The sequence below is a fragment of the Lampetra planeri genome, chromosome 61 (assembly GCF_965212315.1).
Source record: "Lampetra planeri chromosome 61, kcLamPlan1.2.h2, whole genome shotgun sequence".
In the NCBI taxonomy this organism is placed as follows: Eukaryota; Metazoa; Chordata; class Hyperoartia; order Petromyzontiformes; family Petromyzontidae; genus Lampetra; species Lampetra planeri.
In genome coordinates this window covers 2,180,766-2,205,190 of record NC_136167.1, presented here as the reverse complement: position 1 = coordinate 2,205,190, position 24,425 = coordinate 2,180,766, and the positions used below count along the sequence as shown (strand labels likewise).

At 55.6% G+C, this 24,425-nt stretch overlaps 2 protein-coding genes across 5 annotated transcripts; one reads left to right on the top strand and one right to left on the bottom strand.

Annotated features, from left to right (window-relative positions):
• Positions 1-907: 907 nt before the first annotated feature.
• On the bottom strand, positions 908-7,598 carry DNLZ (DNL-type zinc finger). The gene is made up of 5 exons (XM_078619164.1): positions 7,461-7,598; positions 3,982-4,200; positions 3,450-3,606; positions 2,186-2,325; positions 908-1,754 (listed from the first exon to the last, which is right to left on the bottom strand). Exons 2-5 carry the CDS (start codon positions 4,134-4,136, stop codon positions 1,379-1,381), a joined length of 828 nt encoding a protein of 275 aa, XP_078475290.1. The 5' UTR covers positions 4,137-4,200; positions 7,461-7,598; the 3' UTR covers positions 908-1,378.
• Positions 7,599-7,779: 181 nt separating this feature from the next.
• NTMT1 (N-terminal Xaa-Pro-Lys N-methyltransferase 1) lies at positions 7,780-23,847 on the top strand. 4 transcript variants are annotated; one of them, XM_078619028.1, is made up of 5 exons: positions 7,780-7,892; positions 17,872-18,579; positions 21,326-21,596; positions 22,277-22,377; positions 23,245-23,847. In XM_078619028.1, the coding sequence occupies exons 2-5, from the start codon at positions 18,418-18,420 to the stop codon at positions 23,398-23,400; spliced, it is 690 nt and encodes a 229-aa protein (XP_078475154.1). In that variant the 5' UTR covers positions 7,780-7,892; positions 17,872-18,417; the 3' UTR covers positions 23,401-23,847. The 4 variants fall into 4 exon arrangements, with proteins under 4 accessions (XP_078475154.1, XP_078475157.1, XP_078475155.1 ...); XM_078619031.1 differs by having other exon boundaries at positions 7,786-7,900; XM_078619029.1 differs by having other exon boundaries at positions 7,786-7,947.
• Positions 23,848-24,425: the final 578 nt, after the last annotated feature.

Genomic DNA, 24,425 nt, shown 5'->3' with positions numbered 1-24,425 from the left:
CGTTCCCTACCCGTACCCTACCCGAAATGAGTGACAAACGGTTACTCACCAGTGACTCACGGCCTACCCGTACCCGGTCGCACCAGGGTCGCAAACGGGTACCCGTACCCGGCCGGGTACGGGTAGCCGGGTAGGGTACGGGTATCGGGTACCCGATTGCGACCTCTGCCGGGGGCCCTAGTGGTCAGCTCATGCTTCAAGTGCGGAGGGGCCCAAGTGGTCAGCTCACTCTTTAAACACCAAGGGGTCTGGGGGCCCTCACATTGTAAGTGCTGAGAGGTCTGGGGGGGCCTAGTGGTTAGCTCACGCTATACGCACCCAGGGGCCTAGTGGTCAGCTTGCGCTGTGCGCACTGAGAACGACAAGAGGCGGAGGGCACAGAGATGATGCACACATCAGAGGACTTGCAGCTTAGGGTGAGCAGCTTTACGACACGTGCACACAAAAAAGGTCCGACAGACATCAATCGTCGGTGAACATCGACAACTCCGCCGATGAACGATCGATCACCCGCTGTCCCGCCTCCGAAACTCCAACCGGCGCGCAGATGGACGCTGCCACACGCGGTACAAACGGGGTCAAGGCGCAGCCCTGCGACCTCCAGAGGGGGCCCATGCAGAGGGTACTTGGCCTACTCTTCCGTGCTGGCCCAGACGTCTTGGAAAAGGTGGCAGTCCTCAGGGCCGGAATAACCCAGAGGCGAAAAAGGCCCTCTCGTGTGTTGTAAGGTGTATTTTACCATTCCACGTTGAAGGAACAGCGGAGCGACAGTGTCAGCTGAGCCACGGTGTCACCTGAGCGACTGTAGCGCACACATCGGCCGAAATCTGTCTTTGAATGACCACCACGACGTCGTTCACACTTCACTTTGCCACAGCTGCTAAAGCTCGGATGATGGGACGCTGAATGAGTGTTCGTGATGTTTCATTCATTTATTTCGAGTCGAATAAATGTGTGAATATTTACAAAGGTAAATAAATAATTTTTATTTGATGAATTCGTGTTTCTTTTCCCACAACATGTAATTACTCACAACATACCCAGTAGGCCCTTCCCTTCTATTCGCCTTGGACACCTCATAACCTTAATCCGGCCTTGGGAGTACCCACGCTTTACCCCACCAAACCTGATTTTGCCGATCGACTGCGGCGTAGCGACGAACGCTCCTGGGTGGGTGGACAGGTTTAATAAACTGGCAGTGTGTGATTTTTTTTCACATCCGCCACACCAGGAGATGGAATCGAATCGGCGCGACCTCTGGGGTCGCAAGCCCTCCCGCGTGCTGACCACCAACTCCTCTGCTGTGGCAGCGGCGGCAAACCTCAAAGTATCCCAAGCGTAAGGATCGAATCAATCGACGCGCAAACATCTCCCCCATCTAACCACCCTCGGCCCTCCCCGGGCCCCGCACACCGGGATCCTGGGCCCCCACCCCACCTTGTCCCGGTGAGGCCGGCACCACGGCTCGCCCCACCGCCCCCACGGATCCGCCGTGCCCGGTGGTGACCCCCCGTGATCCGCACTCCCTCGGCCCCGTGACCCCCAGGCTCTCCCCTCCGGACCCCACCTCCTCCATCTCAGACTCCGCCCCCTCCATCCCAGATTCCACTCCGCACCCCGCCCCCTCCACCTCAGGCCCCTCTCTCCCGGGCCCCGCCCCCTCACCCCCAGGCACCGCGGCGAAGTCGGTGGCATCTTCGGTGGGCACGCGGCGAACGAGCTCCCCGCGTGCTGCCAGGATCTCCTCGATGTTCCTGCCGGCACAGCCAGGGGTCAGGCAGGGGGAGAAATCCGATGAGCTATGAAGCTCTTTTTCACAGAACTTCTTTCGCACCGTGCGTAGCCAACCGTGCCGATCGGTGGTGCGAGGGAAGGTCAACAGACTCAACACAAAAAGCAGTTATAAAAAGGAATGGGTTTTCAATCTAGGTGATTTTAAGTGCCAAAGCTCCAAGTGGCTTCAAGGAAAGAGCGTTCCAGACGGCCGCGGAAGCGCATCCGAAAGTGCCGCGCGATGCAGCGGTCACCACCGCCTTTGCTCGACGGTTTTCCAAAAGCCGCCGCCGCTACTGCTGCTGCGAGGATGAGTGGAGTGTCGCGTGGTGATGGTGGTTTATGGCTCCTTGACGAGATCATGCGGTCTCGAAACGAAGACTCCGATTGAGTCTCTCCCCGGCGTACGCACCGCTTGCCCTCCAGGTCGGAGAACCAGCGCAGGTTGTCGGCGATGATGTGGTGATTCCCGCAGCCTGGGCAGGTGACGATCACCACGCCGCTGTGGTACGCCACCTTCGAGATCCGCTTGGCTGTGCGGGTGCTGCACACCTGAGCTCGCACGGACAAAAGAAGAGAAATAACCTCTAAATCTAGATTTGAAGCTTTCGCGACTGCAGGAATCCATACTCTTTGGTTCTTTCGGTAAAGTCACGTAGGTATAAAGTAAAATAAATCACGACGTTTCGATTGCAACACAAGCAATCGTCATCAGCAAATAAAAAAAAATTCTTGCTGTGGTTTTCCCACCTGATGATGATTGCTTGTGTTGCAATCGAAACCTCGTGATTTATTTTATTTTCTACCTACGTGACTTTACCGAAAGAACCAAAGAGTAAATCCCCTTTACTTTGGACTGCAGGAGGGAGGAGGGGGGGGAGGAGGAGGAATCCCATGAGCTATGATGCTCGTTTTTTCACAGATGTCCAGCAAGGGTAGGTCAGAAAATTTGCTACATTATTATTAAATGCTTTTGATCCCAAAAGGTAAGCAAGTCGTGAGAAATAAATGCAAAAAGTACATGAGTACAAACTAAAACGAAACAATTTTAGTTTATTTTACCAAGTAAGGCCCACTGAGCTACGTGGCTCTTTGTCAGAAGCGACCTGGCCACAAATGACAGCTCAACGAAGTGGCTCGTCATCATCATCATCATCATGGGGACATTCATAGCAGCAAAATAGCGAGCAGCGGGGCCTGTGAATGCCGGCACGGCTCACGATGGCACGGGGTGGGCGGGCAAGCGCCACCGCCCGGCCCCGGCTGCCGAGTCGACCCGAGGGACGGCCCAGGACCGGTTCAAATATTCCGTCGCCGGTGCTGGTGGCTGTGCGCGGGGATCGAACTCGGGTCGCAGCCGGGTGCCTAGTGCAGCGCGCTAACCGCTGCGCCACCGCTCCCCGTGCGCGAACGCATGCAGTCACGCCTGGTTATCGGTGGAACGGTGGGGGTGGCACGGGGGTGGCAAGGGGGGGCGACATGGGAGTGACACCGGGGGTGGCACGGGGGGCGGCACGGAGATGACATGGGGGATGTGGCACAGGGGATGGCACGGGGAGAGGTGGCATAGGGTGTGGCACGGGGGTGGCAAGGGGGGCAGCACGGGGGGTGGCACGGAGGGTGGCACAGGGATGGCACGGACGGGAATGGCATGGGAGGCGCCACGGGTGCGGCACCTTGCAGGTGAACACCAGCTGGTAGTGCGGCTGCTTCACGGCCCCGAGCGCCGTCGCCGCCCCCGCCGGGTCCGCGTCCGCTCCGCTGCAAAGGCCCCGCCAGGCCCGCTGGTGCCCCGCCGGCGCAGGCGGGGCAAGCGAGGGCCGTAGCGTCGGCCTGCGGGTCGGGGCGGGGGAGACGGCGCCATCAACGGCGTCGCGAGACGGAGAATCCCCTCGGAAGTGGACATCACAGAGCTACCTCTGAGACCCCCTACTTCTTCTCCAAGTGGCGCTCCGGTCATCACAGAACGCCCCACGGAAGCGGTCCCCTTGGTGGCCTTTAGTGCGGCCCCTGAACGTGCGGTCCCCCCCGTGACAATACACAAAGAGTGAGAACACCACCACCCATCATCATCATCGTCGTTGTGCTGCTGTCCAACCCCCCCCCCCCAACAGTTCACACTGACGATGTCTTATCGGCGAAAGTGCCGCCACCACCCCCCCGCCGCCTCTGAACACGAGTGAAGGACGCCGGGTTGGAGGCACCCACCAAGAGGCGAGGGCGCGACGGGCTGCTGTCAGCGGCGCTTGGAGTCCCTCTGACCCACGGACGCCGGGAGGCGTCGCGAGTCCGGGCCGGGTCGCGCGAATCTTCCGGCCGACGCCGGCCGCGAGTCGCGCCGCCACCACCGCCAGTCCCCGCATGCCTCTCGTACCGCCCCACTCCGCTCCGCTGTGGCCGTGGCTCGAGCGAGGGAGAGACTCGGTTCTAGAGAAGGAGGCAGGGGGGCGGGGGGGCGGGGGGGGGCTGGATCTCAAAAGTCGAAGGGCGGCTTCTCTCCGCGAGGTGTCAGGGTCCGCGTTTTAGAGGTCGCAGGAATCAGGCGTCGTCAGGGTCCGGGCGTCCAAGTTATAGGACGCGGAACCCATAGATGTCAACCCTTTATCAGTGCCCCAACTTATTACAGACCAATTCAGACCTTATTGGTCACCCCGTGCCCTTATAAATCTCAACGTGCATCCTACAAAGTCCTATCACAAGGGAGAAACACAAACAGACACATTTTTTGTTGTTGCCTGTATTTTAAAACGGCTGTACGCTGTATGGAAAACTCCATTTCCATGTACAAGAATACGAGGTAAACCGTATGGGTTGACAGTTATGCAGAACCGATCCAGGTTCCAGATTCCACAGCTTGGGGTTTTGTCTGGTCCCAATGTAGTCTGTAGTCCAGCGGAGTGAGTCTTAATGTCCGGGGTTTTAAGCTTCACCTGCCAAAAATGTTGGTCCAAGGATGATCCCGGATGCAGGCGTAAGAGTTATGTACAGTATATGTCAAGGCCGTAATTATAATATATATTGGGGGGGACACATTCTCCCCCCAATACTAAAATATGTTCAAAATGTCACCCCCAATATATTGCTATAAAATGTATTTCTGTTTATATAATTGTGGTCATGGTTGTACTTTACAAATCCCTAATCTCTGCCATTACATACAAGGAAAGAAATAAAAAGTCAATCCCATGTTAGTGAATTTTTTTTAAATTTTAGGCAGGAAATTAGTTTTGAAATTTAGATTTTTTTTCTGGAGGGGGGGACCCCCTGGAAGATTTGGTCCCCCTCAATGTTGACTCCATGGCTACGGCCTTGGTAAACGTTGGACTTCTTTCGCACCGTACGTCGCCAACCGTACTAATCGGAGGTGCGGGGGAAGTACAACAAACTAAACACACAAACAACAACAAAACTAAACACCACCACAGCCGCGGTTGTCAGAGACCAGTACGAACTCACTCAAGGCTCCGAGTCTCGCGAGCTGGTGGGCCTCAGGGGTTTACCTGCCGAGATTTATTCCGCCGCGCTTCAAAGTTCCCAGGCTACGGAGCCAGAGTTCTAGACCCAAAGTTTGCCAGAGTTCTAGACCCAAGGTTTGCAGGCGTAGCAGATTTCTAGACCCAAGGTTTGCCAGAGTTTTAGTCCCAAGGTTTGCAGGCGTAGCAAAGTTCTAGACCCAAGGTTTGCCAGAGTTCTAGTCCCAAGGTTTGCCAGAGTTCTAGACCCAATGTTTGCCAGAGTTCTAGACCCAAGGTTTGCAGGCGTAGCAGAGTTCTAGACCCAAGGTTTGCCAGAGTTCTAGACCCAAGGTTTGCAGGCGTAGCAGAGTTCTAGACTCAAGGTTTGCCAGAGTTCTAGACCCAAGGTTTTGCAGGCGTAGCAGAGTTCTAGACCCAAGGTTTGCCAGAGTTTTAGTCCCAAGGTTTGCAGGCGTAGCAAAGTTCTAGACCCAAGGTTTGCCAGAGTTCTAGTCCCAATGTTTGCCAGAGTTCTAGACCCAAGGTTTGCAGGCGTAGCAGAGTTCGGCATGTGAAGAAGACGCAAGCGCCTGGTCTAGCACCCAGGGAGTTTCAGGTTCGATTTCCCCGATGGTGGCTTTGTCTCTCTCCCACACACATCCACCCGCTGCGTAGTTTTCTAAAGATTCGCGAATCGATGGCGGAGGGTCCAAGCTGCCAGAGTCTCAATGTACCCAGAGTTCTAGACCCAAAGTTTGCCAGAGTTCTAGACCCAAGGTTTGCAGGCGTAGCAGATTTCTAGACCCAAGGTTTGCCAGAGTTTTAGTCCCAAGGTTTGCAGGCGTAGCAAAGTTCTAGACCCAAGGTTTGCCAGAGTTCTAGTCCCAAGGTTTGCCAGAGTTCTAGACCCAATGTTTGCGAGAGTTCTAGACCCAAGGTTTGCAGGCGTAGCAGAGTTCTAGACCCAAGGTTTGCCAGAGTTCTAGACCCAAGGTTTGCAGGCGTAGCAGAGTTCTAGACCCAAGGTTTGCCAGAGTTCTAGACCCAAGGTTTTGCAGGCGTAGCAGAGTTCTAGACCCAAGGTTTGCCAGAGTTTTAGTCCCAAGGTTTGCAGGCGTAGCAAAGTTCTAGACCCAAGGTTTGCCAGAGTTCTAGTCCCAATGTTTGCCAGAGTTCTAGACCCAAGGTTTGCAGGCGTAGCAGAGTTCGGCATGTGAAGAAGACGCAAGCGCCTGGTCTAGCACCCAGGGAGTTTCAGGTTCGATTTCCCCGATGGTGGCTTTGTCTCTCTCCCACACACATCCACCCGCTGCGTAGTTTTCTAAAGATTCGCGAATCGATGGCGGAGGGTCCAAGCTGCCAGAGTCTCAATGTACCCAGAGTTCTAGACCCAAAGTTTGCCAGAGTTCTAGACCCAAGGTTTGCAGGCGTAGCAGATTTCTAGACCCAAGGTTTGCCAGAGTTTTAGTCCCAAGGTTTGCAGGCGTAGCAAAGTTCTAGACCCAGGGTTTGCCAGAGTTCTAGTCCCAAGGTTTGCCAGAGTTCTAGACCCAATGTTTGCCAGAGTTCTAGACCCAAGGTTTGCAGGCGTAGCAGAGTTCTAGACCCAAGGTTTGCCAGAGTTCTAGACCCAAGGTTTGCAGGCGTAGCAGAGTTCTAGACCCAAGGTTTGCCAGAGTTCTAGACCCAAGGTTTTGCAGGCGTAGCAGAGTTCTAGACCCAAGGTTTGCCAGAGTTTTAGTCCCAAGGTTTGCAGGCGTAGCAAAGTTCTAGACCCAAGGTTTGCCAGAGTTCTAGTCCCAATGTTTGCCAGAGTTCTAGACCCAAGGTTTGCAGGCGTAGCAGAGTTCGGCATGTGAAGAAGACGCAAGCGCCTGGTCTAGCACCCAGGGAGTTTCAGGTTCGATTTCCCCGATGGTGGCTTTGTCTCTCTCCCACACACATCCACCCGCTGCGTAGTTTTCCAAAGATTCGCGAATCGATGGCGGAGGGTCCAAGCTGCCAGAGTCTCAATGTACCCAGAACCCGGAGTGGCAGGTTCGAGCACCTGACACTGCCCCCACTCTTGTCTCAAGCGATCGAACCTCTGGACCCAGAGTTCCAGGTTCGACTCCCGGCCTCAGTCACTGCCACTCACGCCGTCTCAATCAATCGAACCTCCGGTCACAGAGTTCCAGGGTCGAGTCTCGACCCCAGTCACTGCCACTCACGCCGTCAGTCACTGCCACTCACGCCGTCTCAAGCGGTCGAACCTCCGGTACCCAGGTCCCCAGAGCTCCAGGTTCCACGTTCGAGTCTCGATCCACGCTCTCTGCCCACACTCAACCCCGCTGGGCGAACACGTGGGTCGCGCGGGGCGGGGCGAGGGGGGCGAGGGGGGCGGCGCCACTTCCCAGTGTCGGCGACGCCCATTGGCTCCGGTGTCGAGTCCGTGGGCGTGGCGTGACGGTGCGCGCGTTCACGGCCGCCTGCGATTGGACGAGACGGTGGTGGGGGGTGGGGGCTCGGGCGGCGGCTCGGGCGAGTGGTGGAGCCCCGCGCGCCGTGCACCCCCCCCCCTTCACCGCTCCCCCCCCCCACTGGCCACACGCGTGGCGACCGGGGATCGAACGCGGCTGCTTCGGCCTCCTCGGGTGATCAACAACAGAAGCAGCAGCAGCCTCGGTGCGGTGGTGGGTGGGGGGTGTGTGCGTGCTACGCTATGAACCTGGCGACCCAGGTTCGATTCCCACTCACGGCCAACACCAGTGACGATTATCTGAAACCGGTCCTGGGCCTCCCCTAGGTCGACTCAGCCTCAAATGCGTACCTGGTGCCGTGTGTAGACATCGCCACTGGGGAGAGAAAGGCGTGGTGCTGGCCTTCATAGGTGCTCGCTAACAGCACTTGTCCCTACAGTCTGTTAAGGCTATACGGGGGATCTTTATCTTTGTGTGGGTGCGTAGTAGCGCGGTTGTGTGGATGGTTGTGTGGTTGTGTGTGTGGTTGTGTGGGTGGTTGGGTGGTTGGGTGGTTGTGTGGGTGGTTGGGTAGTTGTGTGGTTGTGTGGGTGGTTGTGTGTGTGGTTGGGTAGTTGTGTGTGTGGTTGTGTGGGTGGTTGGGTATTTGTCTGGGTGGTTGGGTAGTTGTGTGGGTGGTTGTGTGGGTGGTTGTGTGGGTGGTTGTGTGGTTGTGTGGGTGGTAGTGTGGGTGTGTGGGTGGTTGTGTGTGGGTGGTTGTGTGTGTGTGGGTGGTTGTGTGTGTGTGGGTGGTTGTGTGTGGGTGGTTGTGTGGGTGGTTGTGTGGGTGGTTGTGTGGGTGGTTGTGTGGTTGTGTGGTTGTGTGGGTGGTTGGGTGGTTGTGTGGGTGGTTGTGTGGTTGTGTGGTTGTGTGGTTGTGTGGTTGTGTGGGTGGTTGTGTGGGTGGTTGTGTGGGTGGTTGTGTGGGTGGTTGTGTGGGTGGTTGTGTGGGTGGTTGTGTGGGTGGTTGTGTGTCTGGTTGTGTGTCTGGTTGTGTGGGTGGTGGTGGTCGTGGTGGTGGTGTGGTGGTGATTGTTGTTGTTGTGGTGGTGGTTGTGGTGGTCGTGGTGGTGGTGGTCGTGGTGCTGGTGGTCGTGGTGCTGGTGGTCGTGGTGGTGGTGGTGGTCGTGGTGGTGGTAGTGGTTGTGGTGGTAGTGGTGGTAGTGGTGGTGGTAGTGGTGGTAGTGATGGTAGTGGTTTTGGTGCTGGTGGTGGTTGTGTGGTTGGGTGGTTGTGTGGGTGGTTGTGTGGGTGGTTGTGGTGGTGGTGGTTGTGGTGGTGGTGGTAGTGGTGGTAGTGGTTATGGTGCTGGTTGTGGTGGTGGTAGTGGTTATGGTGCTGGTTGTGGTGGTTGTGGTAGTGGTTGTTGTGGAGCGCCGGGTGGCTAAAGCACAGCAAGTTGGTACAGTAGGGGGCACAGGTGGTGCATCAGCCGGTCATCTCGGTCAGTCGACCCGTGGCACCTGCTGGGTCTGCCCCGTGACCTCCTGCCAGCGGGCGTTCGACACTTCACGTGGCCTCAAGGTGCACTTGGCCTGGCACCAGCGTCGTGGTGACGTCACCGCCACTTAGTGGCGAATGGCTGTTGTTGTTGTGGTGGTGCTTGTGGTGGTGGTGGTGTTGGGACATGAGAGTGGAGCTGTGGGGGGAGTCGCCACCCAACTCTGGGGACCGGTGGTGAGTTGGGGCGGGCGGTTTACTCTGTCAGTCACAACGGGAGTCGTCGTCAACCCACTCCCTCGTTCGCTGTGTGTGTGGGGAGCGGTGGTGCAGCGGTTAGCGCCACGCTGCGCTACGAACCCGGCGACCGAGTTCGATTCCCGCTCACGGCCCACACAACACCACCAGGTGCGCTGTGTAAAAATAACATCGCCACTGGGGGAGACAAAGGCGGCCGGGCGTGGTTGCTGGCCACCTGCCCCCTCGTGTGCTGTGCCGGCCTTCATAGGTGCTGCTCGCTAACAGCACTTGCCCCAACAGTCTGTTACAGGCTACATGGGGGATCTTTGTCTTTGTTGTCACAGGCGCGACCCTGTAGGGGTTGAGGTAGTAGTGATAGGGGTTGGGGTAGTGATAGGGGTTGGGGTAGTAGTGATAGGGGTTGGGGTAGTAGTGATAGGGGTTGGGGTAGTGATAGGGGTTGGGGTAGTGATAGGGGTTGGGGTAGTGATAGGGGTTGGGGTAGTAGTGATAGGGGTTGGGGTAGTGATAGGGGTTGGGGTAGTGATAGGGGTTGGGGTAGTGATAGGGGTTGTGATAGGGGTAGGGGTGGTGATAGGGGTAGGGGTGGTGATAGGGGTAGTGATAGGGGTTGGGGTAGTGATAGGGGTTCGGGTAGTAGTGATAGGGGTTGGGGTAGTGATAGGGGTTGGGGTAGTGATAGGGGTAGGGGTGGTGATAGGGGTAGGGGTGGTGATAGGGGTGGTGATAGGGGTTGGGGTAGTCATAGGAGTTGGGGTAGTGATAGGAGTTGGGGTAGTGATAGGCGTTGGGGTAGTGATAGGGGTTAGGGTAGTGATAGGGGTTAGGGTAGTGGTAGGGTTGGGGTAGTGATAGGATGGTTGCCCTGTGTTGTGCAGCTTGTTGTAGTGAAGAGGGTTTGTCCTGTTTGCTGCAGGTGGAGTTGGTTCAGTGGAGGGGAACGAGAGAGATAGCGACGGTGGAGATTTGGAGCGTAGGGGACGGGACGGCACAGGGTAGTGAGATGTAACTCATCTCTAACCACGGCAGTTTCTGTCCCTCGTGTGGAAACTGCGGGCAGAGGGCTCGCGTGTCGGCATGCGTCCACGTGTGTTCGTACAACGCACGCCAGTTGTGCCATCTGGCACAATGGGGAACACGGGGGGTGCATCTGCCAATCATCTCAGTCAACCCGTAACACATGGCTCCATCACGTGACCTCATCCACCAAGCCCGGCACAGCAGTCAACCCATGGTACCTGCGTCTGTTCCGTGACCACGTCCTGCACCTAGCCTGGCACAGCAGTCAACCCGTGGCACCTAGGTCTGTCCCGTGGCTTCCTCCACCTATCCCGGCACAGCAGTCAACCCATGGTACCTGCGTCTGTTCCGTGACTACCTTCTGCACCTAGCCTGGCACCAGCAGTCAACCCGTGGCACCTGGGTCCATCCCGTTACCTGCCAGCAACAGCGAGCTTTTCACATGTCACGTGACGGCCTCGGAGTGCACCCAGCCTGGCGCAAGAGCCGTGGTGGTATTGGCGGTGAACGTAGGCTGCTGTTGCGTGCGTGTTTACTAAGTGGTGGGGATGTCATCACGGCGTTTGTGCCAGGCTATTTTGCACGTTGAGGCCACGTGAAGTGCAGAACGCCCGCTGGCAGGAGATCACAGGACAGACCCAGGTGCCACGGGTCGACTGACTGAGAGGACTGGCAGACCTGTGCTCCCTACAGTGCTGTGTTTTAGCCGCCCAGCTCTCCGCTCGTTGTTGTGAGCGTCGCTCCTCTGCCCTCCGTTGTTGCTGGAGGGCGACTGCCTCCAACTGCCCAGTAGCAGCGTCCTTCACGAGCCTCCTCCAGAGAGGCCGATCTCGACACCGCTGGTACCGGTCATTGGCAAGTCCACTCAGCTCCACGTCCGCTTGTACCACATCACTCCATCTCTTCTCCAGCCCGCGCTGTGCGCGTTTAGCCCCCCCTCTATCCGGCCAAACGAAAACAGTTTGGGCGTGCGGTGGCCTGGGCATGCCACCGCATGCCGTGTGTGTCCTTCGGGCCACACACACACTTGGATACGGACGCAGTGACATACGAGCAGACGGATGGACACTAATAATTATTATTTCAACGCAAAAGGGAGTGAGCGTGCAAACTAACAACAACAGTAGCCAATGGGGTTTACACGAAACCCAGGCCAGGTGCCGCGGTTAGGAGGAGGAATCCGATGAGTTCTGAAGCTATTTTCAACTGATGTCCAGCAGTAGGGACGACGTCAGACATTTACAACAACAAACGATGCGATACTCGACTCAAACGAACCACAACACCTCGCTGATCTCGTCAAGGAGCATAAACCATCATCACGCGACACTCCGCTCATCCTCGCAGCAGCAGCAGCGGCGGCTTTTGGCTGCATATCACATTGCTTTCAAGTGCGCTTCTGTGGCCGTCTGGAACGCTCTTCCTTCCGATATTAGAAAGCCACTGGGGCTACACACTTTTAATTCATCATCCAGATTGAAAACTCATTTCTTTTGAACTGTTTTTTGTGTTTAGTTTGGTGTCGTTCGCCCGCACCTCCGATTAGTACGGTTGGCTACGTACGGTGTGAAAAAAGTTCAACATACATACAAAGATCCCCTGTATAGCCTTAGCAGACTGTTGGGGCAAGTGTTGTTAGCAAACTCCTATGAAGGCCGGCAGGGCAAACGAGTGGGTGGGTGGCCAGCACCACGCCCGACCGCTTTTGTCTTCCCAGTGGCGATGTTTACACATACTGTATTGCACAGTAAAATGTAAAGTAAAAAAAACAAGGTAAATTCTTAGCCTACCTATATGAACTGCAATTGAACAGAAAGTTTTTTTCAGGAAACAATCCTTTCTGCTATAAAAAAAACTTTTAACATGCATTCAACGTATCGTATCGTGGTAACCCTAAAATGATTTCGCTAAAGCTACGTATCATACATGCATTGAACGTACAGTATCGTACCTCGTACGCTGCTGTGTTTGCCTGCCACGCGAAATTTTTTAATATTTTACAATTTTGTCATATCGCCATCGTAAGATCGAAATATCGTAAGTCGGACCACCGTAACTCGGGGACTATCTGTATACAATCGGAGTCTGGGTCGGGATCGTGCCCACGACCTCCTGCACGCCAGGTGACGTCGTTAACATCTCCTAGCCACCACACAGACGACGATGACGATGGGTGAACCGGCTCTGTTTCTCGCGTGGGGAGGGGGCCCCAGGCTGTGGAATCCCACTCCCGAGGCCCACTTCATCTTAAGGGGCTTTCCTGTTTCTCGAGTCGTACATTTTGGGGTTGGATTTGGGGTTGGGCTTGATTCGGGGGGGTACATCTGGCGTGTGACGCCTGTGTGTTTGGACTTTTAAATCCTTTATATTAAGTTCACTTGCTTGCTTGCGCGCTTACGACCGTGCAAATATTTCGGTCGTTTTTTAACCCACTTCCCGTGATCCAATCGAGCTGACATTTTGCACACAGACTTGTTGTGCGTGACAATTTATTTTCGTGAAAATTTTTTCCAAAATTTTCCACTTTTTAGGAAAACATTTTTTTCATATTTAATTTAAAATACCAATGTGATAAAAATTAAACTCTTACTCAAGAAAAACAGAAATGAATAATAAAATAAAACCGATGCCACGCATATAAAGGATTTATAGTGAAAAACTTAGTTTTTACGGGTTAATTTTTTTCGGGTTCGATCGCGTGGATGTAAACGTGGCGTTGAACCCGCCTCCATCCGCATCACAGAAAGTTAGCAAGGTTTGTACGGAAGGAAACATGAAGCCGGTTGTAATCGCCAGCGAAATGTCGTACTCAAATGGTAAGTGTTGTGGATTTACTCTCCGCCGACACAGTGGTGTGCTAGAAGTAGCAACTAATTGGCGCGTTTTATTTACGAGACAAACTTTACTAATTGGCTCTGGTCGGGTGGTGGTGGATTAGCAACACGTTTATATTTACGTGATCTAACCCAAAAACAAACCTATATCTATATATATAAAAGGGAAATTTGTGATTATGTCTGTCTGTTGAAAATGCTTAGCGTACTTCCCGACATGCAACAAACTTGAAATTTGCCATGTGGGTACTTTCCAGCAGAGGTGGGACAAAGTCATTGTTATGCAAGTCCAAGTCGAGTCGCAAGTCATCAAATTCATGACTCGAGTCTGACTCGAGTCCAAGTCACATGACTCGAGTCCACATCTCATAGGTGGGACAAAGTCATTGTTATGCAAGTCCAAGTCGAGTCGCAAGTCATCAAATTCATGACTCGAGTCTGACTCGAGTCCAAGTCACATGACTCGAGTCCACACCTCTGCTTTCCAGACTGTGCACCATGCACAAATTATAAAAAAATTACTTTTGTATTTTTGGGGGGGGGGGGGGGGTGCGCAATAATGCATATGTTTTGCACGGCAAGTGAGCTGTGACGTCACATCTGTCATGTGACCCGTGTGCGGAAACGTCACGCAGTGTGCCTGCTGATGTCACCCCCAACCCTCCGTGGGTAAAGTGCCATACAAATGTGTGCAGGTCTCAGGCGTTCTTCACGCAGCATTGCTTTATTAGTTCAGTCGTTTACTGCCGTACGCACCCTGAAAGTTGTGTGTGTCTGCAGCAAGCACGTGTATGTGTGGGAGGAGCGGTAGTGTGGTGGTTAGCGTGCTGCGCTACGAACCCGGCGACCCGAGTTCGATTCCCGCTCACGGCCACCACCGGTGACGATTATTTAAACCGGGGGCTTCCCAAGGTCGACTCAGCCTCAAACGAGTAACTGCTGTGGTGTGTGAACATCGCCACTGGGGAGACAAAGGCGGCCAGGCATCGTGAATCCAAGTCCCGGGCGAAGCCGGGTAGTAAAGCTAGTTATTGTATATTCGGAGTTTGCGTCTCTCTCTCTCTCCCCGTGGCCGCATGGATTGTTCTCAAGGTCCTCCGGTTTTCCCCTCCACATTTAGAATCAACGTCACACGTTCAGAGCATTTGGCCGCTATGAATTCGTGATGAAAGATAAGCCACTTCGGTGAGCTGTCATTCATGGGCAGGTAGCCTTTGAAAGAGAGCTACATTGCTCGGTGTGCCTTGCCTGGTAAAATAGTTTAGTTTAACACGTAGGTTTTCGCGACCAGTATCATCCATAATACAGGTTTTTTTTTGGTTTAGATCGCATCAATATATAAATGTGACTGTCGCCTGATGAAGCTCTTTGTAATTACTGGTGAAACGTCGTACTCAGATTGTCAATGTTGTGGCTTGGCTCTCCAACACACCAGTGTTGCTGTACTAGGATACTACACTATACACTACACTATACACTACACTATACACTACACTATACACTACACTATACACTACTCTATACACTCCACTATACACTCCACTATACACTACACTATACAATACTATACACTACACTATACACTACACTATACACTACACTATACAATACACTATACACTACTATACACTACACTATACACTACTATACACTACACTACTATACACTACACTACTATACACTACACTATAAACTACACTATACACTACACTATACACTACTATACACTACACTATACACTACACTATACACTACACTACTATACACTACACTACTATACACTACACTATACACTACACTACTATACACTACACTATACACTACTATAGACTACACTATACACTACAATACTATACACTACACTATACACTACACTATACATTAGTGCTGTACTAGTGACGAATTGACCACTTTCTGTTTACGTGACAAACCTTACTAGTTGGCTGTGTCGGGTGGTGGCGGGTTTAATGACAAATTTATATATTTACGCGATCTCACCCAAAAAAATGTTTCATGGAGAAATAGTTTAGTTTTAAATAATGTTTACATTGGCGTCAGCCTAAGTGGTTTTATTTTGTTCCCCAATGAACAGTGACCTCCATACAGCTACCTCCATGCAGTGCCCCGTGACCTCCATGCAGTTCCCCGTGACCGCTCTGGCTCTCCATGTAACTTTTGACGGTGGATCTCTGGTCTAACGCCAGTGGCGAGACGGGCGATGAATGAGGCAGTCTCTGGCGCAGTCCAATCGGTGTCAAGGACGATGCGTACATTTTGATCAAAGCGTATTTGTCCGTGCGTTTGCTACCACAGGCGCGGCGTACGTACGTTGAACTTCTATATCCCACTGGGATATTTGCACAGGGTTGGTGTACGGTAATTTTTTCTGCAATATTTTGCTGTCTTTTCTTGGATTTTCTGTTTGCACATAGTCACTTTAAGATGTTTTCTTGTTCATGTTTTTTTTTTGTTGCGGTTGCACCCGATTCAAGAGCCGAATGGCTCACAGGGCTATACCTAATAAATGAACGTTGAACTATCTCACCACCGTACGCAGCCAGCCACGCTGATCGGAGGTGCCGGGGGAAGGACAACACACTAAAAACAACGCAAAGAGCGATCCTAAAGAAATGAGTTTGTCCATCGTCGAGTTGACTTAAAAGGTGCGTGGCTGCCGTGGCTTCCTAATAGCGGAAGGAGGAGCGCTCCAGTTGTAAAGAGGTGATGTGCGGTAAATGCAGCCTCCATGCCTCGCGATAGATGTGTGTCCGTTTGGTGTTAAGATGTTCCAACATCCGAAGTCGTTCCAACATCCTGACACCTCGCCGTGCGTTGTTGTTACCGGACAGCGCAAAGCCGTCGCTTGTCTCGCCGCTCTTCGTTATCCCACGCGGTGGGTAGGTGGCGACGGCCGCCGTCGTGCTCTCTCCGCTGCTGACCAGAGGCTGCCATGGCCCCCGTCCCCCCCCCGTCACCCCCGCCACGGGGCGGTCTCTGGCTGTGTGCGCCTGCCTTTTATAGCCGTGCCGGCGGCCGGGCTCCACCGCCCCGGCTAAAGTTAGAATAGCGGCACAACGGCGCTGGCGTTGCGCTGCTCGCCCGGTCTCGCGTGTGCTCGCTCGCTCGCTCATAGGCACGCACGTGCTCGCTGGACACACGGTGACACACACGCGGTGACACACACATAGACACACGGTGACACACACAGACACACGTTGATATACAGACACGCGGTGACACGCGCAGGGACACGCGGTGACACACACAGACACGGTGACACACACAGACACACGTTGATATACAGACACGCGGTGACACGCGCAGGGACACGCGGTGACACACACAGACACGGTGACACACACAGACACACGTTGATATACAGACACGCGGTGACACGCGCAGGGACACGCGGTGACACACACATAGACACACGGTGACACACACAGACACACGTTGATATACAGACACGCGGTGACACGCGCAGGGACACGCGGTGACACACACAGACACGGTGACACACACAGACACACGTTGATATACAGACACGCGGTGACACGCGCAGGGACACGCGGTGACACACACAGACACACGGTGACACACACAGACACACGTTGATATACAGACACGCGATGACACGCGCAGGGACACACGGTGACACACACAGACACACGGTGACACACACAGACACACGTTGATATACAGACACGCGGTGACACGCGCAGGGACATGCGGTGATGCGCACAGGGATGCGCGTGGACACAGAGGAACGCGCGTAGACACACTCAGTGACACACAGGGACACGCGTTGACACACGGACACGCGTTGACACACACAGACACGTGGTAACACATACAGTCATGTGGTGACACAAACGGACACGCGGTAACACACACAGACGTACACAGTTACACACATTCTCACACGCACACAGTCACACACAGTCGCACACACACAGTCACACAGTCACACAGTCGCACTCACACATTCACACACACATTCACACACTCACACAGTCACTCAGTCACACAGTCGCAGTCACACAGTCACACAGTCACGCACACAGTCACACAGTCACACAGTCACACAGTCACACAGACACACAGACACACAGTCGTACAGTCACACACGCACACAGTCACACGCACACAGTCACACGCACAAAGTCACACACACAAAGTCACACGCACAAAGTCACACACACACAGTCATACAGTCACTCAGTCACACAGTCACACGGACACAGTTACTCAGTCACACAGTCGCAGTCACACAGTCACACATTCACAGTCACTCAGTCACACAGTCGCAGTCATACAGTCACACATTCACACAGTCACTCAGTCACACAGTCGCAGTCACACAGTCACACGGACACAGTCGTTCAGTCACACACGCACACAGTCACACGCACACAGTCACACGCACAAAGTCACACGCACACAGTCGCAGTCACACGCACACAGTCATACAGTCACACATTCACACGGACACAGTCGTTCAGTCTCACTCACACAGTCACACAGTCACACGCACATTCACACAGTCGCACTCACACAGTCTCACGCGTGCATCGTCTGCGTTTCCCACAGGCTCCGGTCGAGTCTGGTCCACGCGCAGGCGTGAGGAGGAGCAGGATCAGGAGGAGCAATAGCGGCAACGTCCTGTTGGAGGACTGTTGCAGAAGACCTCGTGGGGAGAGTCATCGCGAGGAGGTGGCGGGAGTGAGGAGGGGACAGTGAAGAGGTTTTGGGAGTGAAGAGGTGTTGGAAGTGAGGAGGTGTCGGCGAAGAGGTGTTGGGAGTGAGGAGGGGAGAGTGAAGAGGTGTTGGGAGTGAGGAGAGGTCGGTGAGGAGGTGTTGGGAGTGAGGAGGGGAGAGTGAAGAGGTGTTGGGAGTGAGGAGAGGTCGGCGAGGAGGTGTTGGGAGTGAGGAGGGGAGAGTGAAGAGGTGTTGGAAGTGAGGAGGTGTCGGCGAAGAGGTGTTGGGAGTGAGGAGGGGAGAGTGAAGAGGTGTTGGGAGCGAGGAGAGGTCGGTGAGGAGGTGTTGGGAGTGAGGAGGAGGTGCCGTTGAGGAGGCGTCCAGTCGAGGAGGCAGGGCGTCAACGAGGAGGAGGAGGAGGAGGCAGAGGAGGCGGCGATGACGAGCGAGGTGATTGACGACGAGCCCGAGTTCTACAGCCGGGCGGAGGAGTACTGGCGGCAGACGTCGCCCACCGTGGACGGCATGCTGGGCGGCTACGGCCACATCTCCAGCATCGACATCGCCGCCTCGCGCAAGTTCCTGCTGCGCTTCCTCGACGTGAGCACCCCTGTGCTCGCTAACAGCACTCGCCCCTACAGTCTGTTAAGGCTATATGGGGGATCTTTGTGTTGAGTGAGTACCTGTGTGTACCTGTGTGTGAGTACCTGTGTGTGACTGTGTGTGTGTGTGTACCTGTGTGTGTGTGTGTACCTGTGTGTGTGTACCTGTGTGTGTGTACCTGTGTGTGACTGTGTGTGTACCTGTGAGTGAGTACCTGTGTGTATGTGTGTGTACTTGTGTGTGAGTACCTGTGTGTGTGATGAGTGAGTACCTGTGTGTGTGTACCTGTGTGTGTGATGAGTGAGTACCTGTGTGTGTGTGAACCTGTGTGTGTGTACCTGTGTGTGTGTGTACCTGTTTAATTCGTAGTTTAGTGGTGGTTAATTGAAGGTGGAGGGGTTACCAGCCCCTCGCACCCGTCCAGAGCCCCCGTTTAGCCACTGTGGTGGTCACAGACGCCATGAGGGGAGAGGCCAATGGGCATTGGCCCTCCCCCCACAGCACTGCCCACGACAGTGTTGCCCGTCCGGCACCGCGAGGAGGTAGGAGGTTGTTTTGCCACACTAGGACGCTACTGGGCAGTTGGAGGCAGTCGCCCTCCAACAACAACGGAGGGCGGAGGAGCGACGCTCACAACAACGAGCGGAGCGCCGGGTGGCTAAAGCACAGCAAGTTGGCACAGTAGGGGGCACAGGTGGTGCATCAGCCAGTCATCTCGGTCATCTCGGTCAGTCGACCCGTGGCACCTGCTGGGTCTGCCCCGTGACCTCCTGCCAGCGGGCGTTCGACACTTCACGTGGCCTCAGGGTGCACATGGCCTGGCACAAGCGTCGTGGTGACGTCACCGCCACTTAGTGGCGAATGGCGGTTGTTGTTGTTGTTGTTGTGTACCTGTGTGTGTGTGTACCTGTGTGTGTGTGTGTATGAGTACCTGTGTGTGTGTGTGGGTACCTGTGTGTGTGATGAGTGAATACCTGTGTGTGTGTACCTGTGTGTGTATGTACCTGTGTGTGTGTACCTGTGTGTGTATGTACCTGTGTGTGAGTACCTGTGTGTGTATGAGTGTGGGGAGCGGTAGTGTAGCGGTTAGCGCGCTGCGCTATGAACCTGGCGACCCGGGTTCGATTTCCGCTCACGGCCAACACCAGTGACGATTATCTGAACCGGTCCTGGGCCTCCCCTAGGTCGACTCAGCCTTAAATGAGTACCTGGTGCGGTGTGTAAACATCGCCACTGGGGAGACAAAGGCGGTCGGGCGTGGTTGCTGGCCACCCACCCCCTCGTGTACCGTTCCGGCCTTCATAGGTGCTCGCTAACAGCACTTGCCCCTACAGTCTGTTAAGGCTATACGGGGATCTTTGTCTTTGTTGTGTATGAGTACCTGTGTGTGTGTGTGGGTACCTGTGTGTGTGATGAGTGAATACCTGTGTGTGTGTACCTGTGTGTGTATGTACCTGTGTGTGTGTGTGGGTACCTGTGTGTGTGTGTACCTGTGTGTGAGTACCTGTGTGTGTGCCTGTGTGTGAGTACCTGTGTGTGTGTGATGAGTGAGTGTATCTGTGTGTGTGTGATGAGTGAGTATCTATGAGAGTACCTGTGAGTACCCGTGTGGGGAGCGGTAGTGTAGTGGTTAGCGGGCTGCGCTATGAACCCGGCAACCAGAGTTCGATTCCCCGCTCACAGCCAACACCACCGGTGACGATTATAATCTGCACCGGTCCTAGGCCTTCCCTAGATCTACTCAGCCTGAATAGAGTACCCGGTGCGGTGTGTAGTAAACATCGCCACTAGGGGAGACAAAGGCGGCCGGGCGTGGTGCTGGCCACCCACCTCATTAATAATCATGAGCGGGTGACGTCACTCCACATGGAGCTCCCCCCCCCCCTCATCAATAATAATGAGCTGATGACGTCACTCACGTGGACCCCGCTCCCACCCCCTCATTAATAATCATGAGCGGGTCATTATTTTATGTTGAATATTTCAGGATGAACTGCAATACGCGACGGCTACGGGCTAGTGTACAATAACATGGGTTTAGTTTTTGGGTTAGATCGCGTAAAACATAAATGCGTTGTTATCATCCACCACCACAACCACCACCCGACGACCTCCTGTACACGAGGTGAGGTCGTCAACGTCCCGCCACCGCGGTGAGATGTCAACGAATCAAACATCCGGGTGGGGGGGTGAGTGCGGAGGATCTTTGTCTTTTGAGGGGGCAGCATCGTCCGTTGGGGGCGCACCTGCTCTGTGAGTGGCTCAGAGTCACTCTGTCACTGTGTCCGTACGTGCCCGTGTGTGTCCGTCCATACGTGTCCGTCCGTGTGTGTCCGTGCGTGTCTCTGTAACTGTGTTCGTGTGTGTCCGTATCCGTCCGTGTGTGTCCGTGTGTGTCTCTGTAACTGTGTCTGTGTGTGTCCGTCCGTGTGTGTCCGTGTGTGTCTCTGTAACTGTGTCCGTGTCTGTCTGTGTCCGTCTGTGTGTGTCCGTGTGTGTCCGTGCATGTCTCTGTAACTGTGTACATCCGTGCGTGTCCGTGTCCGTCCGTGTGTGTCCGTGCGTGTCTCTGTAACTGTGTCCGTGCGTGACTGTACGTCCATCCGTACGTGTACGTCCGTCCGTACGTGTCTGTCCGTACGTGTATGTCTGTCCGTGTGTGTCCGTGCATGTCTCTGTAACTGTGTCCATCCGTGCGTGTCCGTGCGTCCGCCCGTACCCCACCCCCCCCCCACCCCCACAGAAGGGGGAGGGTGGTGGGGGCTCGGGCAAGACCGGCAGGGGCCGTGCGCTGGACTGCGGCGCCGGCATCGGCCGCATCACCAAGCGGCTGCTGCTGCCGCTGTTTCGTTGCGTGGACCTGGTGGACGTGACTCCGGGATTCTTGGAGCGCGCCAAGGCCCACCTGGGTCCCGAGGCGTCGTCGCGCGTCGGCAACTTCTACTGCTGCGGCCTGCAGGACTTCTCCTTCGGCGACGAGACCTACGACGTGGTGTGGATCCAGTGGGTGATCGGTGAGTGGGCGAATTGGTGTGTGGGTGAGAAGTGTTGACCCTACCGTGTGACCGTGTTGTGGTTGACCTACCGTGTGACTGTGTTGTGGTTGACCTACCGTGTAACCGTGTTGTGGTTGACCTACCGTGTGACCGTGTTGTGGCTGACCTACCGATTGACCGTGTTGTGGTTGACCTACCGTGTGACTGTGTTGTGGTTGACCTACCGTGTGACCGTGTTGTGGTTGACCTACCGTGTGGCCGTGTTGTGGCTGACCTACCGTGTGACTGTGTTGTGGTTGACCTACCGTGTGACCGTGTTGTGGTTGACCTACCGTGTGACTGTGTTGTGGCTGACCTACCGTGTGACTGTGTTGTGGTTGACCTACCGAGTGACTGTGTTGTGGTTGACCTACCGTGTGGCCGTGTTGTGGTTGACCAACCGAGTGGTCGTGTTGTAGTTGACCTACCGTGTGACTGTTGTGGCTGACCTACCGTGTGACCGTGTTGTGGTTGACCTACCGTGTGACCGTGTTGTGGTTGACCTACCGTGTGGCCGTGTTGTGACTGACCTACCGTGTGACTGTGTTGTGGTTGACCTACCGTGTGGCCGTGTTGTGGTTGACCAACCGAGTGGCCGTGTTGTAGTTGACCTACCGTGTGACCGTGTTGTGGTTGACCCTACCGTGTGGTGGACGCAGGCCACCTGACGGACGAGCACCTGGTGGGCTTCCTGGCGCGGTGTCGCGGCGCCCTGCGGCCCGGTGGGGTCGTGTGCATCAAGGACAACATGGCGTCGCAGGCACGGCCCGCACTGCCCCCAGGGCCAACACTGCCCCCAGGGCCAACACTGCCCCCAGGGCCCACACGGCCCCCAGGGCCCGCATGGCCTCTAGGACCTGCACGGTCCCTAGGCCAACACGGCCCCTCGGGTCTGCATAGCTGTATGGGCCCCATCGGCCTGCACGACCCCTTAGCCAACACGGCCTCTAGGGCCCGCACATGGCTCGATCGGACCAATCGGCCCACACGGCCCCTCGTCCCTAACGACTCGGCCCTATCGCCACTAACAAACCCCGCCGCCTTGGCCCTGAAACGACCCCGGCCCCATCTCCGCTCGTGAGAGGCCCCGGCTGGCCGCGCGTGGGGTGAGGGAGGCACGGCCGGGGAACGGCGGAGACGCGGGGTACGGGACGGGACCAAGGGCAGCGAGAGACGACAGGAGCGAGGTCAGACGGGGGGAGGGGAGGGGGGCCACGACCTCGGGAGGGATTTACAGAGTGAGAAATGTCCACAGACGGTGGCGGTGGGAGGCAGGGCGCCCTGGCGGAGTTGGGGGGCATGGGGGGGCCGGAATTGTGGGGAAGGTTGTTGGCGAGGAGTGAAGTCGTCGGCGGGACGGCCAAGGGGGTAGGAGGGCGTTTGCGGCCGTGACGGTGACGCTGTGCCATGACGGTGCCGTGACGGTGCCGAGACGATGCCGTGACGGTGACGCTGTGCCGTGACGCTGTGCCGTGACGCTGTGCCGTGACGGTGCCGTGATGGTGACGCTGTGCCGTGACGCTGTGCCGTGACACTGTGCCGTGACGGTGCCGTGACGGTGCCCTGACGCTGTGCCGTGACGCTGTGCCGTGACGCTGTGCCGTGACGGTGGCTTGTTTCCCCGCAGGGCGTGGTGCTGGACGAGGCGGACAGCAGCGTGTGCCGCGAGCTGTCGCTGGTGCGCGCCCTGGTGGAGCGCAGCGGCCTGCGAGTGGTCGCCCAGGAGCCCCAGGACAACTTCCCCAAGGAGATCTACACCGTGTGGACTCTGGCGATGCAGTAGCGGTGCGTGGGAGGGGGTTGCCCGCAGGGGCCCACCGCCACCACCGCCGCCACCACCGCCGCCACCACCAACCACGGCGTTCGGTTCGTTGACGCAGCTTCGTGAGAATGGTGTTCGCTCAACGGGGGACGTCGGGCGACGCTTCTACTTTGTGCTCGCGCCGGAGAGTCTCTCGCCAGAGTTCTGGCGACCACCGCCGCCGTGCTTACGGATGGGCAGGGGGTCGATCGTCCGGCGTTGCGGGGGACAGAGACCCGGGGGGACTCGCGACCCGTCATAGCCAAGCCCGTTTGGGGGGGGGGGGGGGTGGGGTTTGCCGCGGCGACGCCGATAACGATCGGGACGCGTCGCGCGATGTGCCCATGAGGTTCGCGTCGTCGTTGGTTTTCGTTTTGCTACGAGAGGATAATAGCGACGACACACGGCAATAAAACAATTCAGAACGTGCACGTTGCCGTCAAAAATACACGGTCGATTTCCGGGCGCGACTCTGGTGGTGGCGGGGGGGATGGGGGGGGGGGTTGGGGGGGAGTTGGGGGGGGGGGGGTTGGGGGGGGGGGGTGGATCGCCCCACGGAGCCCCCGGTTCGGGGGGGTTCCTCCTCGCACCCCGGCAGCCAAGAACTGATGGGCAAGCGGCCTTCGCACAGCCGTCACTCTTACAAGCGGCGGTGAATTTGACGGCGCTGTTGCTGCTTCGGCTCCTATGGTGCAGCTACTGTGTGTAGCTGGAACGGTTGGATCAGCCGCAGATGAACGGCGCTCTGCCCAGTACGCCCGCGGTTCGGGAGGGGACGGAGAGCGAGTTTTAAGTTTCATTATTTTTCCAGGTAATGCCCACTGGGCTCCTATTTCAGAAGCGACCTGGCCACAAATGATAGCTCAACAAAGTGGCTTAAAATTATCATCGTTGTGTGGACGCAACGTTACGCTGACGCTACGCTTGGGTTAACGGGGAGAACGGAACAACCAGAATGGACTCTTCTTTAGATTGTAATGGTGACCCCCACTAAATCGTGGGATCGT

Excerpts from the sequence above, each read along its gene's own strand:
- DNLZ (XM_078619164.1), bottom strand. The coding sequence starts at position 4,136 with ATGCGGGGACTGGCGGTGGTGGCGGCGCGACTCGCGGCCGGCGTCGGC. Across the intron at positions 3,607-3,981 it reads CGTCGCGCCCTCGCCTCTTG|GCCGACGCTACGGCCCTCGC; the intron begins GTGGGTGCCTCC and ends CCCGACCCGCAG. Across the intron at positions 1,755-2,185 it reads TCCGACCTGGAGGGCAAGCG|GAACATCGAGGAGATCCTGG; the intron begins GTGCGTACGCCG and ends CTGTGCCGGCAG.
- NTMT1 (XM_078619028.1), top strand. The coding sequence starts at position 18,418 with ATGACGAGCGAGGTGATTGACGACGAGCCCGAGTTCTACAGCCGGGCG. Across the intron at positions 18,580-21,325 it reads TCCTGCTGCGCTTCCTCGAC|AAGGGGGAGGGTGGTGGGGG; the intron begins GTGAGCACCCCT and ends CCACCCCCACAG. Across the intron at positions 22,378-23,244 it reads AGGACAACATGGCGTCGCAG|GGCGTGGTGCTGGACGAGGC; the intron begins GCACGGCCCGCA and ends GTTTCCCCGCAG.